At 34.0% G+C, this 14,830-nt stretch overlaps 1 protein-coding gene across 1 annotated transcript; it reads right to left on the bottom strand.

The window, feature by feature from the left end:
• Positions 1 to 1,285: 1,285 nt before the first annotated feature.
• LOC127867283 (soluble scavenger receptor cysteine-rich domain-containing protein SSC5D-like) lies at positions 1,286 to 12,172 on the bottom strand. The gene is made up of 6 exons (XM_052408336.1): positions 11,719 to 12,172; positions 11,314 to 11,449; positions 10,358 to 10,436; positions 9,522 to 9,695; positions 5,692 to 5,815; positions 1,286 to 1,505 (listed from the first exon to the last, which is right to left on the bottom strand). The coding sequence occupies exons 2-6, from the start codon at positions 11,338 to 11,340 to the stop codon at positions 1,337 to 1,339; spliced, it is 573 nt and encodes a 190-aa protein (XP_052264296.1). The 5' UTR covers positions 11,341 to 11,449; positions 11,719 to 12,172; the 3' UTR covers positions 1,286 to 1,336.
• Positions 12,173 to 14,830: the final 2,658 nt, after the last annotated feature.

Genomic DNA, 14,830 nt, shown 5'->3' with positions numbered 1-14,830 from the left:
CATTAATGCAATCACAAAACTTACATAAATCGCTATTATGGTGGTCCTAACACTCCATCAATAAAGTTTACAAAACTTATATGCATAAATGATTTACTTTGTTATAAAAAATGATAATTCCATAGTCAAACCTTTTAGGTTGAAATCGAAATTTATTTAAACAATTCATCAAAAGATTGAATAATCAAAGTAGATACACACACGCGATACTTTGATAACTTTGCTCTGTTGTCATATGTATTTACCCGTTACGTTACAAGGCTATACCATAGTAGTTCATAAAGCGCCCATGTTTAAGTATGTCCGGACTTTCCTGATAGTTATCGTCCCCGTATAACATATATTACACTCGTACAATACCTGAATTATCTTCAATAGATGCATTTCAGCTCTTAAATAAATAAATAAACATGAAATGAATAAAAAGCGTAGGCTATTGGCCTAAACAATATCAAGTACAGAACTGACAATTTCCAAATTTTGCCAAATCACGTGTGCGCATGATGCAATTTATTGAAAACGTCATTCAGTTGTGTGTAACCGCAAACAATAACGCAAGTATGTTTATAGTTAAACCATATTGAACTAAAACATTAAGAGCTTCTGTGCTTTTAGTATTTCACATAATGAGTTAACAATCAAACGTGTTTGGTACATATGTCCCGACTGAATCGCTGTCTTTGTGTGTGTGTGTGTGTTTTTTTCACCGAAAATTCGAAATGTTATATTTTTAGCGAATAAGCTGTTTCTTTGTTTTGTTTTTATTACAAAAGTATATCCGAAAATATAAACCAGCTTCACCCAAGTGTATACAATTGGAACATAATGTTTTGGGTTACCTTCTTGTCGTTGAAGCTTAAAGGTGTAAACTGGTACAAACTTGACAACCTGTTCTGTTTCAAAATACAGACCACTCGCGAACAATGATTAATTTATGATCTTGTCCTATCCTGTCCGTAAATCTTCTCTGAACAAATGATAAATGTAACGCTTGCCATTCATTAAAATATATTTCCAAAAAAATATGCTTGGCAAGTTTCTGTTTGCGCTTTCACGAAAATGTTCGTTTTCCTTGCCAACAATTTTCTGATAGCCGGACAATTAATAAATTGAAATATATTTTTGTTCAACGTCAAATACAGAGCAAGTGGAAGAGGTTTTTGAAATCCTTTTTTGACTCTTGCAACATATCAAGTTAAATAGATTTTTTTAATTAACTGTCAACATTAAAAAGGCACATTTACATAAAACAAAATAATAGGTTTCATGCAATTGACAACATCCCTTATTATTTATGGCATAGTTGCACATGTGCTTATATTATAGTTCATACGAGTTATGCACAATACAAACCGACGTCCTCGGGTTGAGTACAGCTATGATAACCAATGAGTCTATGGTCACATTCTAACAGCGTGAGTTCAGATACTTTACAAACGACGTCATCCAACCAAATCGGCATTGTATTGGGTCCAGCTAGTGGGTCTGTCACACGAGCACTACCGCTGTAATATAATGTTATGAACATATCGTTACAAAACAATCTTTCAAAGTAATTGTAATTAATTGTTACTCGTTGTGTTTAATGTTATCTAGTAGTTTAATGTTACCGTTTTTCATCGACTTCTAAATGTACATTAAGTGTAATATGACCTATGCTTTTAATCAGGTAACACCTGATCTTGAATGTGTTGTACAAAGTGTGTAATGGTTAATTAATTACCAGATTTGATAATTTATTTTGCGCAGCTAGTAATTTGTAGTAAATACTTGGAAACGTGTTTCAATATTTTGTTAAGAAGGATTTGTTCGTGATTCTGGAAAAAGTATGTTATCAGTTTTTTTCATCCGATTAACAAACAAAAACAAAAAATGAACAAAACATAAAAATCACACTAAAAACAAACAATTAACAACATATCTCCACTTTCGCAATTAGACAAAAGAGCATATACGCACGTTAACATAAAAACAAAGGGCATAATTTATCATTCATAACGTAAAACAATTATTTACATGGTTACTTATTGATAACCTTAGATCCAAATGTGAAGCCCGATATTATTAGCAATTGTGTTTGAAGCCAGGTTTTACGTTATTCCATTTGTTTAAGATATTTTAATCTCATGTTTAAGTTATCAGATTTACTAACAAACTTTTATTCACCAGTTCAGCAAAAGTATTCGCTCTTGTTAACAGGAGGTTGAAGGTAAAGGCTTATGATTTTAGGTTTGTTTTTATTTTATTAAAATGGTTTTTATTTCCATATTGGACTATCTTACTGTAAGACCGCACCTGGTGTTAGCCCTATATCAAGTTGAGATTGTACACAGTTGGAAATATATTTTAGCTTTTTAGGCATGTTAATTTTATTTCGTAATCGCTTGATGCAATTGAATAAAATGTTATTGTAGTTAGATTTATATGTAATGTGTGTTTCCTTCACACCAAGAGCTGTGCAACAGTACATATATGTAACTCATGACACATAGTTTGTTATTTTCCCCGCTTCCAAATACAATTTATGTAATTGTCCACATTTCTCAGGTCGAAAAATGCTATAGGATTACTCTTGTTATTAATAATCACCCAGTAAACGTTTTATTCTAGGTTCTACAGAATGCATGGTATATGTAAATAATAGAGAGGTACAATGTGTAACGTATACAGATAATACATACATTCAAATAACGGATATGGTTAGGTTATTTCGTAATTTTAAATTTAGCAATTGCGTAAAGTTTCCCACATTTCATATGTAGTAAAAAGGCTATATTGTTCGTGTCATTGATTATCGCACAGTACGTGTTTAATGTGAATGCCACCATGACTGGTTGCTACAGAAGTCTTGTAATTTATCTATAACGAGGAGTTACCATGGGAAATGGAGACGCGAAAAGTTCCGAATAAATTGAAATAACGGATTTGGCACGGGTATTGGTGTTATATTCAATTGAAAAATTGTTAACAACTAAGGTCAGCATTTACAACAATATTGGTATTTGCTCTCAGAGGATCTTAGAGATATTGCACTAAACTGCAATTTACGCATTTAAACTCACATTATAAATTTGAACATGAGTAGTCGAATACTGTCGGAAATGGTTTTCTATGATTTGCGATCCATTCTTATATTCCTTGCTTGGTACATTTTTAACCATCATGCCGTTTATTGTTGGTTTTCTATCCTGTTATGAGCCTTTATCAAAGACATCTTGAATTTAAGGGGTCTGACATATACCGTAATCTGGTTAGAACGTGTATTTTAGGTTATGAACAAGATAAGTATTGATGCAAAGCATCAAAGGGCGTCGGGAATTTCAGTGTAAAAGGCACTCAATGAAGTAACATGGAACGATTTTTTTTCTACTGTAAATATTAATATATTGGCCGATTCTATAATTTTGTGTTATAACCACCAAAAAACCATTATTTATGATGTTGTGTTATAACCCCCAAATAACCATTATCTATGATTTTGTGTTGTAACCCCGAATATTTCATAGTTCATTTTATTTAAATTGGTTTCCTTTTTTACTGGCATCCGTGTGCAGTGTTCATTAATGGAACAGAACTGTGTAGGTTTTAAAACATCTGCTTCATCTTGTAAGCGTAATTTCATATTTTTCTCAACTTCAAGGGGAGATGATTCTGAACTTATTCTTACGTTGCTCATTTTTGATAGGGGTTGAGTACTCATTGATATGAAAACACTGTAAAAGTTTGAACAAAAAAAATGAAGGAAAACTGTACATTGCATAAAGAAGCTGCATTTCACAATAATTTGAAATTCAGTAAAAGATCATAATAGATTTATTGCTCCGATATTCATCATTATCAATAGGGTTCGAGTAATACTGATATAAAAACACAAGTTTGGAAAGATCTAGACGAAAGTTGTGAAATCTTTTAAACAAGTTGAAATTGTTTATTTTGTCAAATTTAATAGAAAAATTCTGGACTTATTGTCCCGATGTTTTTCATTTTAAATGAGGTAAAAATGCTCATTGATATGAAGACACTGTAAGTTTGGAAAGAATCTGATGAAAAATGTTGACATAATCACCAAACCAATCAGTTTTTCACTTTTATTTTTTAATTCAAAGAGACATAATTCTGGACTTCTGGTCCAATATTGCTCATATAGAGTTTGTGTTGGGTCCTCATTGATAAAAAACCTGTGCAAGTTTGGGAACAATCGGATTGAAATTTTAGACTTCGAACAACGATTTCAAAATTTCTCAAATTCTAAGGAAGATAACTATGGACGTAATAGTAGGATAATGCTAAAGGGCCCATACCACCTGGATAGTAATACGTGTCGCGCTTCGCGCTCTATATGTGGTTCTTAAAAAAAAACTCCGAGGAGTGCTTGACTCTAGGGAAACGGGTTGCTGGGACACAACCTTGATAAGCGGCTGCTTCCTTTATCGCAGCTCGTTGTTACAAGCAATAATACGTGTCGCGCTTCGCGCTCTATATGTGGTAGGGATAGTACTTAGGGCCTATGATAGACAACCATAAAAATACATGGATGTATTGTTTGCATTTATTTGTTAATATAAAAACACGTGTATTTTTTATAAGATATTGAAGTGATGTAAGAAATTTCAATTAACGTTGTTACCACGCGGCATCCATTAATTTTGATAAAAATGTCAAATTGTAGTAAAATGGATTTTAAAATGTCTACAAAAAATAAAGCTTTATTATATTTATTAACCTGACTGAAAACAATTGTCAGCCGCCGAACTGTTCCGTTCGTGCCGGAACCCGGGATTGAACCGTGGGCCTTAAGATGATTGTTGCGTAAACAACTTCAGTCTAACGCTCTCCCAACTGAGCTATTCCGGCTGGCATCATTTATGCACCGCTATTTTGTAAAGGTGTGTAAAGCGATCGTTATTATTTATCTATTAATAAACTATTGCGTTTTCGTACCACTACGCCTTCCAATAAACTTGCTTGCGCGATAGGTCGTCAAATATCGTACTACATTGATTTTCCACTAAATAAGCAAATTAAAAAAAACACAAAATAAATATATTTTGAATATGTTTTTTTTATTCAAAACCAGAAAGTTTCGCGTATTTGCCCAGTCCTGTGATCTTTCCCCTGTGATCAGTTGTGGATCAGTTATTAATAAAAACAATAAGCTTCGCATTATTGGCAATAAATGTTGTAATAAATGTAATAGGCACAAATGCAGTACTTATTTACACTTATTTACACAAAAAATCACCACTATGCAAGATATTCTTAAAACAAAAATATATACATCGATCCGTAAAATAACTTCTCCTCCCATAAGCGAAAAAAAAATGCATTACATACTAGTCGCCACTCTCTAGAGCGACGCCAATAACGGATATTGTAATGAACCGGTTTAACACCGTGCATTCAGCCTTAATCAATCAGTGTTTAAGGATGTTGTAATAGAAAATAGAAAATATTGCAGATGTACATTATTATCATAGACATATAATAAAAAACGTGTTCGTTGACGAGTAATCAGGGTTTGGAAATGGTACAATTATAAGTCGTTACAAATGCGAAACGATTGAATATGTTTCGATTGTTTTCATACTTCGGATAGTAAATTCCTTTTACTCGTTGATAATTTTTCTATGTTTATGCATTTCTTTTTTGGTTAATAATATTAAAGTATATAATGATCGGAGTTATACTCACGTTGGTTGTCCGAGCATCCGGCATGCAACTTGAGCACCGTATGTATTCAGATCAAATAAATCATCACACACTGTCCCCCATTGGCCGTTGAGGAATATTTCAAATCGACCATCGGTCATGCGTACTGAAAGTTAATAATTATTACACAATAATGATAATATTATTAATAATGTTAGATTTTTAGCTGACCATAAACTAATGTTTCTATCATGTTACTACACACAAGTGATGGAAGTTTATGACAGCAAATACAATTTTTCAGTAATCTTTTACAAATTTATTACTTATGCGAAACATTAATATAAAATAATTAATAAATATGTACATTTCAGACAAAATTATAGCAAAAGATGTTCCATAATTTTAAGAGTGGTAAAGCCAAAATAGTTATCCGAGTAACCAGCGGCAAAAGAGTCATATTCGCCTTTTTTTTGTAAATCAAAAAAGGCAATAACTCAAGTGAACATTGCACTACATCGTAAATTATACATGGTATCCAAGATTTTATGGCCATACATATACGCCGTCGACATGTCAAATCACAGTATTAATACAGTAATAACAAATGGATGCACCAAAATTTCGGATTTGATTATGGAATAGTTGACTAATGACTCTTCCAAGGACCTCTTTGATATGTAAGTTGTGTTTTCTTAATTGTTCAAGTTTCTAAACGCATGCTGATCCCATTACATGATATTCAATACAAAACAGGTTATGCCTTCGATTTTAAATGCTCTGCTAATTACTGAAAACTGTATATAATTTAAAGCACATATTTTGTTGTCAAGACGTTGTTTTTTTTCAAAGATCTATAAAGTGGTTTACATCAGTCCATGTTTATCAGTTACAATTGAAATTAGTTTTTTTTTCAACAAGACAATCAATTTCATGTCTGCACATCAACGGAGTCGAAATACAGAAACCGCATATATTTGTTATGTCAACTTTACATTACGACATACTTATGAAACATACAGCTATAAGAAGGATTACAGATAAGTTCAGGCTAACGGTAAGTTAACGGTGTGTATTATATTGCGTTCATAATTCTTCTACATAACCGATATATTATGATCCTATATGAAAGGAGTAAAATACGATACATTTAAACTACGTGAACATGAAAAGTCATCACAATTTACTTGACCAGTCTGGCCGTGTGAGTTACGACGACACAGACATACTCTGCCAGTCAGATCTGTTGACGGTTGATGACAGTAGCTCATATATCGGTAGGGACGTCCATTCTTTTACATTGCCCTTCCAGCTTTTCTTATTACGGCCGCGACGGTGACCTTCCTTCAGCGTGCTATGTAGCACACTATTGCACTTATAGACTTGCCTGGTGACACACCCAAACAAAGCAAGCTTTATTCCTTTAACGTCGGACAGAATGAGCTCTACTGGGCCAACAAGTGTTGCTGAACTGTTCCGGACGTTTGCTTTGTCTTGTGCTTCATGTAGGGGATGCGGATCCGTCTTCAAAGACACCTTTAATCAAAGGCCTGTAACTTGTGTTATCTGTCTGTTTGAAGCGTCGACGTCCTGTAGCCGTACAGTGGGATGGAGACAATACGGACTTTGTATAAACATGTACTTGATGGAGAAGCTGCTTGTCCAATACCTGCTCAATATGGCTTTTGCTGAGGTCGTCATGACAATTCTTATTCGGACCTGAGCGGAAGTGATAAATACTTGGATAGGTTTGCTCCGAAGTTTTTGAAGCTGGACACTTCTGCCACCGTCTCGCTGTGTAAATTGATGTTTGCAAGAATGGTGTTTTTGCTGTTTTTGCTCCATCCTGTATGGCTCTGCTCTGTTGTGTAATCTATTGGTGAGATCTTGGAGTTCACTGCTGGTGCCTCAGATGAGGTTTATGTCATAAGCGAATCTCAAGTTGGAAATGGTCTACCACATATGGAGATAGAGGTGTTGTGGTCTTGGATGGATTCCTGAATAATCTTCTCAAGCAAGGAAAAAAGTTAAACAGGGCGGTGAAGAGCAAACATCTTTGACGAAAGACCACGGATGTCCTGAAGAGGTCGCCCTTTGTCCATTGCAAATAACTGCGTTGCTGGCGTTTCCGTAGATTATAAGATTCTTGACTTGAACCAGCCATTTGGCAATACTGAATACTCTCGGAACCAGTAGAGATCATCATTTTAAACGCGATTGAAATCATTTTTAAAGTCGACGAGGTTCATTAAGAGCTCACATTGGTGTTGAATAATAAATGTTGGTGTGATCATATGTTTCACTGCACACCACCCAAATTTGAATATAGCCTGCTCTTCCAGCAACATTTCTTCTGCCCTATTTACGGTTTAGGATTGGGGCTGATCAGGTTTGGAATGAGCTATTTATCACACAATTTGATGGTACCCTTTTTCCGTAGGCGGATTACCGGACTCCTTGGGCCACTTCATATCCTCCCAGATCTTCTTGAATAGTACTGTTATTGTTGCCGTATCTTTCTCTTGCCTCCGATCTGTCCGTAATCAGCTCGAAAGAGACGTGGTCCAATCCCGATGATTTTCCTTTCTGCAGACTCCGCACTTCCTCCTCCACAATTGCCTTGAGTATGGATGGACTTTCATCGTCCGCTTCTCGTCTGGGGTCCTTCTGAAGAAAACTGGGTTCTGGTTGAAGCGGGTAGTTAGGAGAATTCAGTATATCTGTTCATGACTGTGGTACTCTTGGTCAGGAGACTTCGTACTGCAGTATGTGGCCATATCTTTGTAATTGATTATACATAGAATCTTTATCAATTCTTCATTAGCCTCGTACGTCTCACCTCCCTCTCCTTTCTGCTATTAAGTCCTAGTTTTCAGGCTGGTTTACTTCTCACGGCTCAGCTCTCTTCTTGTGGCACAGAAGTCCATAATATCAGTCTTCACTCATGCTTTTTCTTCCTTCTCTCTCTCCAAAGACGTTCTTCGGTCGATTACAGCAAGATGTCCTTGATGTTGCTGGTGATGATGGCAATGGTATATTCTAGGATATTCAGGACTTCACACTTTCGACCTATTTTTGCTTGAACTGCCAAAAGTTATCACTCGATATATCAGTATCTAAGTCTCTCCGAGTCAAATCTGTTGCAAAGGTTCTTGGTGGTGAGCTTGTTTTTTAATATCAGCTAGTTGTTGGAGAGCACGAAGTCATGGTAACATCCGATGTCAAGAAAGTTTTTTGTGTTTGCCTTGTTGATGCTTGACGTGAATCGTTGCGGTGCCAGTATTCTGTTGTTTGGTCCACAGCGTTTCTTTTAGGTAGCTTGAGTCAATCTTGGCCCGTCTCCTCTCAAATAATTCGCAGGTGGTCTTGCACAATGTTCCAGGCCCCTAACTTTGTTTCGCCCGACACAAGAAGCGGTTACCAGGGTTTGGTTTTGGTCAATGTCTCGGAACCAGAAGCGAGAATTAAGCCAATGTTAGAACCAGTTTTGCCTGTCTTTCCCAGTGAGTTGCTGCCAAGCGAAAAAAATGCTATCACTACGCTGAACGCCGCGTTTATTTGTGACTGATGTTTTTGGGTAAACCAGTTAAAATGTTTGGATTATGTATGTATTTTCAAACACATATTTGTTTCAATTTCGTTGATAGATGCATCCTGATCATTATTTGACAGCAAAAGGGTATATGTGAACATTTATGTTGTGCTTTAACGTATGTGTGAAACCCACGTATTTATACTCTGTGTGTCATTCAACGTCTATCGTCGGGCTTATCGTCAATTGTATTGTTCGTTATTATCCATCTATATACAATTATATGTTTAAAGATAATACTTTCACATTTACGTTTAGAAATACACGAACAGATACTCACCTGGTGGTTGACACGAGAAGATACTGCAAACTTTGAAGTATGAGTAGGGTCCATGACACTGCTGTCCGTAAGGGGAGGGTGATGGGTTGGTACACTCCCGGTAACGTTGGCTGGTCCCGCCGTAACACGTGGCTGAGCAAGAGCTCCACAAACTCCAAGTTGCCCATCCACCACCTATTTATATCAAACGCTGGTCTTTAGTATGTACCAATTAAAAGTATCGCTAGTGAGCCAGTTTCCATATAATGCCCAATCTATATTAAACATATACACTCACATTAATATACGCAAGAAACACTAAAGTGATCCAAATGACCGACCTAAATAACATAGACCAGAGGGCTCTGAATAAATCATTTAAAAATAGGTCATGTGACCGTGCCGGGGTGCGAGTTTATACAAAAAGGATTTAGAGCAAATGTCAGAGTGTATGTCGATTCAGCAAATCTCAAGTAATATACGTAAATTCAAAACGATACCTGAATAACAAGATATGTGTGTGCATATTCAATTTATAATTATGGGTCCATGCGTAAAGCTATGGCTGAGTTAGTTGTACTAAATCCATGGAATTATGTGTAAAATGGCATGAACATGTTTTTCAAACAAATCTTATAGATCTTCTAAGCATATATTATACATTTTCACCAACATGCACAATAATTTCCTGGGTGTAACGATACAATTATATGGTTCGCACTATGGAATGATATTGATTGTTCTGACAGCGCTGATTTAAGCAGATTGTTGTTTACACTTATGTTGACAATACAATAGTTTGTTATTGGAACGGTTTTATACATACATACATGTCAAAACAGAATGGATACAATTACCAAAACATCCTTGAACCATGCATATTCGGTCATCCAAGATTGAAGAGAGAATTTTGCAGGCAATTTGAGTAAGTAATTTCTGAAAAACAGTAAACACAACTTATACAAATTCATAGCCTAAGTGTACTTAATTTCCACTTATTCCCCTAAGCCCACGGTAAACGAGCCAATAAAATAGAATTACCAAAATTATTTATCAACTTAAAACATGGTAAATACTACTTTTTAACACAGCTTTATTTATTTTAGTAAAACAGTAAAATCAAAATAGTGAAAATTATATACTATTGATTAGTTGCAAAGTTTCAGAATACATGCAATGAAGTATACTAAAAAGTAAACTCTACCCGTCAATGTAAATATGAATCAATAGGACTTACAAATGTGTTTATTTAATGAAAGAATCGTGAAAAATGTCTTAATCAGGATTTCTTTTTGCTAATAATGTTCTGAATAATATAACAGTACATAGTCTGTGTTGCTTGAACAGAATCAACGTTTTAAATCAAATAAGCGTCATTTAGATCAAACATGGGCACCTTAGTATTGATATTAGTTTCGGCCGTTCAAATATGAACAGGCGTTTAACGGCAGTGTTCAGTTCGTAAGTAAAGAATGCTGCGATTAGGATAAACCTATTTGCATTTGAAAAAATAACACGGTATAATTGTTTATGTTATTTACAAACCATAGCTTGAACAACCTTAAAGAAAATAGTGCACCTAAAAATTAAAGTTTACTAAAAGTTAACTTTGATGCACGTTCCCATTCGTATTAAGAACAATGTTAACAATTGTAGTTTGTTAACCGAAAAAGCAAAACAATTCAACGCATTTGGGTGTACGAAAAGTCACATTGAACACGTCTAAAGCGTCAAGCGATCGCTCATTAAACAGTAGTTATGCACTGCTACTTATACTACTACGATCACTACTCGTTATTCTGATATTACTTACGGGCCTTGTGAAGGCAAAGTTGGTCATTGCATTCGTCTGTCGAACAGCACTCCGAACAATCAGAAAGACCCGCCTGACGTGTTTGTTTTACAGAACGTCCGATAACCTCAGTACCACCATTAGCAGAAACACACACCTGTCACATATCAAATTCAGACTGTAATTACTTCTGGGATAAGCGCGTGGATTATGCATTGGCCTTCTTATAATATGTATCCAGCTTTAATATATTTTGTATGTATGTGTTTTATGTTATTTCCTGTAACATAAACATAGACGATGTAAATAAGATTTATTGTTTTATAATGTGTCTTGAGTTTTAATATTAATTCTGGTTTTACAGTGTATGACATCTTAAAAGTTTAAGATAAAACACCTATGTATTGTTTATTTACACAATCTCACCGTCAAAGATTGGCAACCGAGATCAATGATGTTTCCGGAAGATGTGACTCTCTGATGATGAAAGCATGCCTGGTAAAAGATAAATATATCAACAACATTATTATACTAGTACTATACATGTAAGTTAATTGATATCATCCAACAAATACAAGTAGTGTGTGAAATACTGTAACAAAATAAAGTAAATATTCTATTCATCGTAATATATATTTCAAAAGCGTTTTGTTGTATGCAATTATGTAATATGAATACGACGAGTGTGATTAGGCATTAGTAATATTTCATGGTCCCTTTATTTACAACGAATGTACATACACATATTTAATTATAATAAATTAAATAATAGTTGGGTTTTAAGTCTTATTTCACTTCTGCAGTATCACTTTAGAACCCGTATTGTCTGGATGTTCATATACAAATATGTTAATATGTTGGCACTATTTTATTGTATTTTAAATCTACAACTTTTAATCAGCGTTCTTCTTTATACAATATTAAGTGGACCATTTCCTGTTTTTTTATTACACAGGTTCAAATAAGGTTTTGTAATAAAACGGGTTATAAACGCTATAACCAAGACTTTCCTGATTCGCCCCACAAGTCGTAGTTGCATTGCAGTCCCTTATATCGTGAACACCACGGCAATTGTAGCAGTCCAAAGCCACTGGTTTATAGAAACAAAATTTAATAAGTGATTTAATTTTTTATTGATGACTTGGTTTTAGTGTTAATGAAAAGAAACAACGCGCTTTCTTTCTAAATGAAAGGTAATATTAAGACATTGCAAATGTCCAAAATACTGCGGTCAATGTTGGCATTGAAGTAAGAACAATGTTCAGCTCAAAGCTAGAAATGAATTGATTTGTGTTTCAAAATAACTGAGACCATTACGATATCACCAAAAGTATCAATCTATAACCAAACAGTTATGTTCTGTGAGTTAATACTAACGATTGTACTGCTTTGTAACTAATATCACATTAAAGGACTATCATATCACATATAAGGACTTAAATAGGCCTTTAGTGCATTTCCGTTTCAAATAATGTTGAATTGAAATTGTTCAAGTTTGAACTAACAAAACATTGTCCAAGAAATGGGGCAAACTTTAGCATTATCAATCAATTATTTAAAAACAAGTTATGGTAAAAATAATATTTGATTTCCAAACGAAATATCTTATTATCTTTTAAGTTATTTTTTAGCATCAACATATTTATTAAAAAAATAATCGTACCGTAACTCGAAATCTGTGTTAGAACCAACGCAGCTGTAAATGATAATATAACAATCAATACAATTTATATATATATGAACTGCAAATAAAAACGCGTTTAAAAAACCTTAATTGTGAACAAACATAACAAGATAAAGCAATTACCTATTATTATTATTAGATGCGATTTGTGTTCTTTCATTTTCGGTTCTGAATATGACTTAACTTCCAACCCATTATATCGTTTGCGCTTTTGATTACGACACTGTAAATGATCGACACGGACAGATAAACACATGTTGATTCGTTTAAAGGCGGTTTTCATAACGTTAAATAAATTAGTATGCACGTGCACTTTTAAATACATAAACCTATCTGTGAAGAAACATTCCAGACGCAAACGACAAAATAATATAATTACTACTATGTTAAAAATAATTTTCTTTGATAGCATAACTTTGTTGGTAAAAAATGTTGCCAATACATAAATTGATATTTAATAAGTGTTCAGATGTTTGTTTCTTTATTTTCTATCAAATATACCAATCGTGCAAACACTTACAAACAACGAGATCGGACAGCGCGTATATAGTGTACAAAAAAGTAAATGCACGCACCTTTAACCCATTTATGCTTAGTTGACTCTTCCATTGTTTTAAATTGGATCAATTTATTTCCAAAATTAGGGATGTCTAGAATATTTATGTCTATATTTAGAATATTTCTTACAGAAATTCCTTTAATCAAACAGCGCAGACTCTGATGAGACGGCGCATTATGCGGCGTCTCATCTAGGTCTTCGCTGTTTGTCAAGGCCTTTTTTCTAGACGCTAGGCATAAATGGGTTAACTTGACTTTACAAACATCGTGACCTGAACAAATGTTGTTTTTTTCAATTAGAAGAAAAACGAACGTTGATATTTACACTTAAAATATATATCTTGTAATAACTTTATGCATACAACACTTTAGATTCGATATTCGTATGTTCATGCTACATTTTATTTGTAAATTAGTCTGTGTGCGTGCATTATATGTTATTTCTAAAAAAATAATTCGTTGATAGCGTACCAATTGTTGATGTTTAAGCCTCTGACATAATTTGCCAAATGCCGACAGAGATAGAAGTGGTGTTCAAAAAACACTCCAAGAATAATGTGCTGACATGGAAATACAAGCACTTGTCTGCAGAAAATAAGCATTAATATCACTCGACACACATTTACGTAGCATTCAACATTGTCCGATTTTAAAAGGGCTTTAACATAGACTTTTAAAATAATGCATCTCTTTATTAGCGTAAAACAAAACATGCGTTGCAAGTCCTGTATTTAAAACTTGGCACAATGTTGCAATAGTTTGCATTAAAATATATTTTGTAATACCAGTTATAATTTAAGATATGTTTAATTACACAGTAAATATTTAATATGGTTCCATGGACAAATCCCTTGTACAAAACTGTAATATGCATAAGCGGTTTATGTTCTTGTATCACAATGATATATTAAATTATCGACGAAGCAACATACTGTAATTGCTAATAGTTAAGCGAAATATATGTGTACACAGTTTCAATTGTTTTTATGCAAATGTTTCAAACGAGTTACCAATATGACATTGCATTATTCATTCAAATTATACTTGCCCATGTTATTATATATCAATTGTATTAAACTCACCAACGTTTTTAAATGGCGAAACAACATATTACGTAACACTTAATTGCAATCATTTAATTGTTTATATTTTTGTTTAGTAATAATAGTATTATAACGAGTTTTTGGTATTCGTAGCGAGCACATATATCTTGGCTAGTACGAGTAATAACACTGGTAATTTTGAACAATTTAAGTTACAAATGTACATAAAAATATGCCTAAATATCTAAACCTG

This window comes from Dreissena polymorpha, chromosome 2, assembly GCF_020536995.1.
Source record: "Dreissena polymorpha isolate Duluth1 chromosome 2, UMN_Dpol_1.0, whole genome shotgun sequence".
NCBI classification, from domain to species: Eukaryota; Metazoa; Mollusca; class Bivalvia; order Myida; family Dreissenidae; genus Dreissena; species Dreissena polymorpha.
The sequence above is the reverse complement of the archived record's forward strand: the minus strand, read 5'-3'. Positions and strand labels throughout refer to the sequence as shown.

Coding starts and splice junctions, on each gene's coding strand:
- LOC127867283 (XM_052408336.1), bottom strand. CDS start 11,340: ATGACCAACTTTGCCTTCACAAGGCCC. Junction 10,437..11,313: donor ACTTTGCCTTCACAAGGCCC/GTAAGTAATATC, acceptor ACTGTTTTTCAG/AAATTACTTACTCAAATTGC. Junction 5,816..9,521: donor CTTCTCGTGTCAACCACCAG/GTGAGTATCTGT, acceptor ATTAACTTTCAG/TACGCATGACCGATGGTCGA.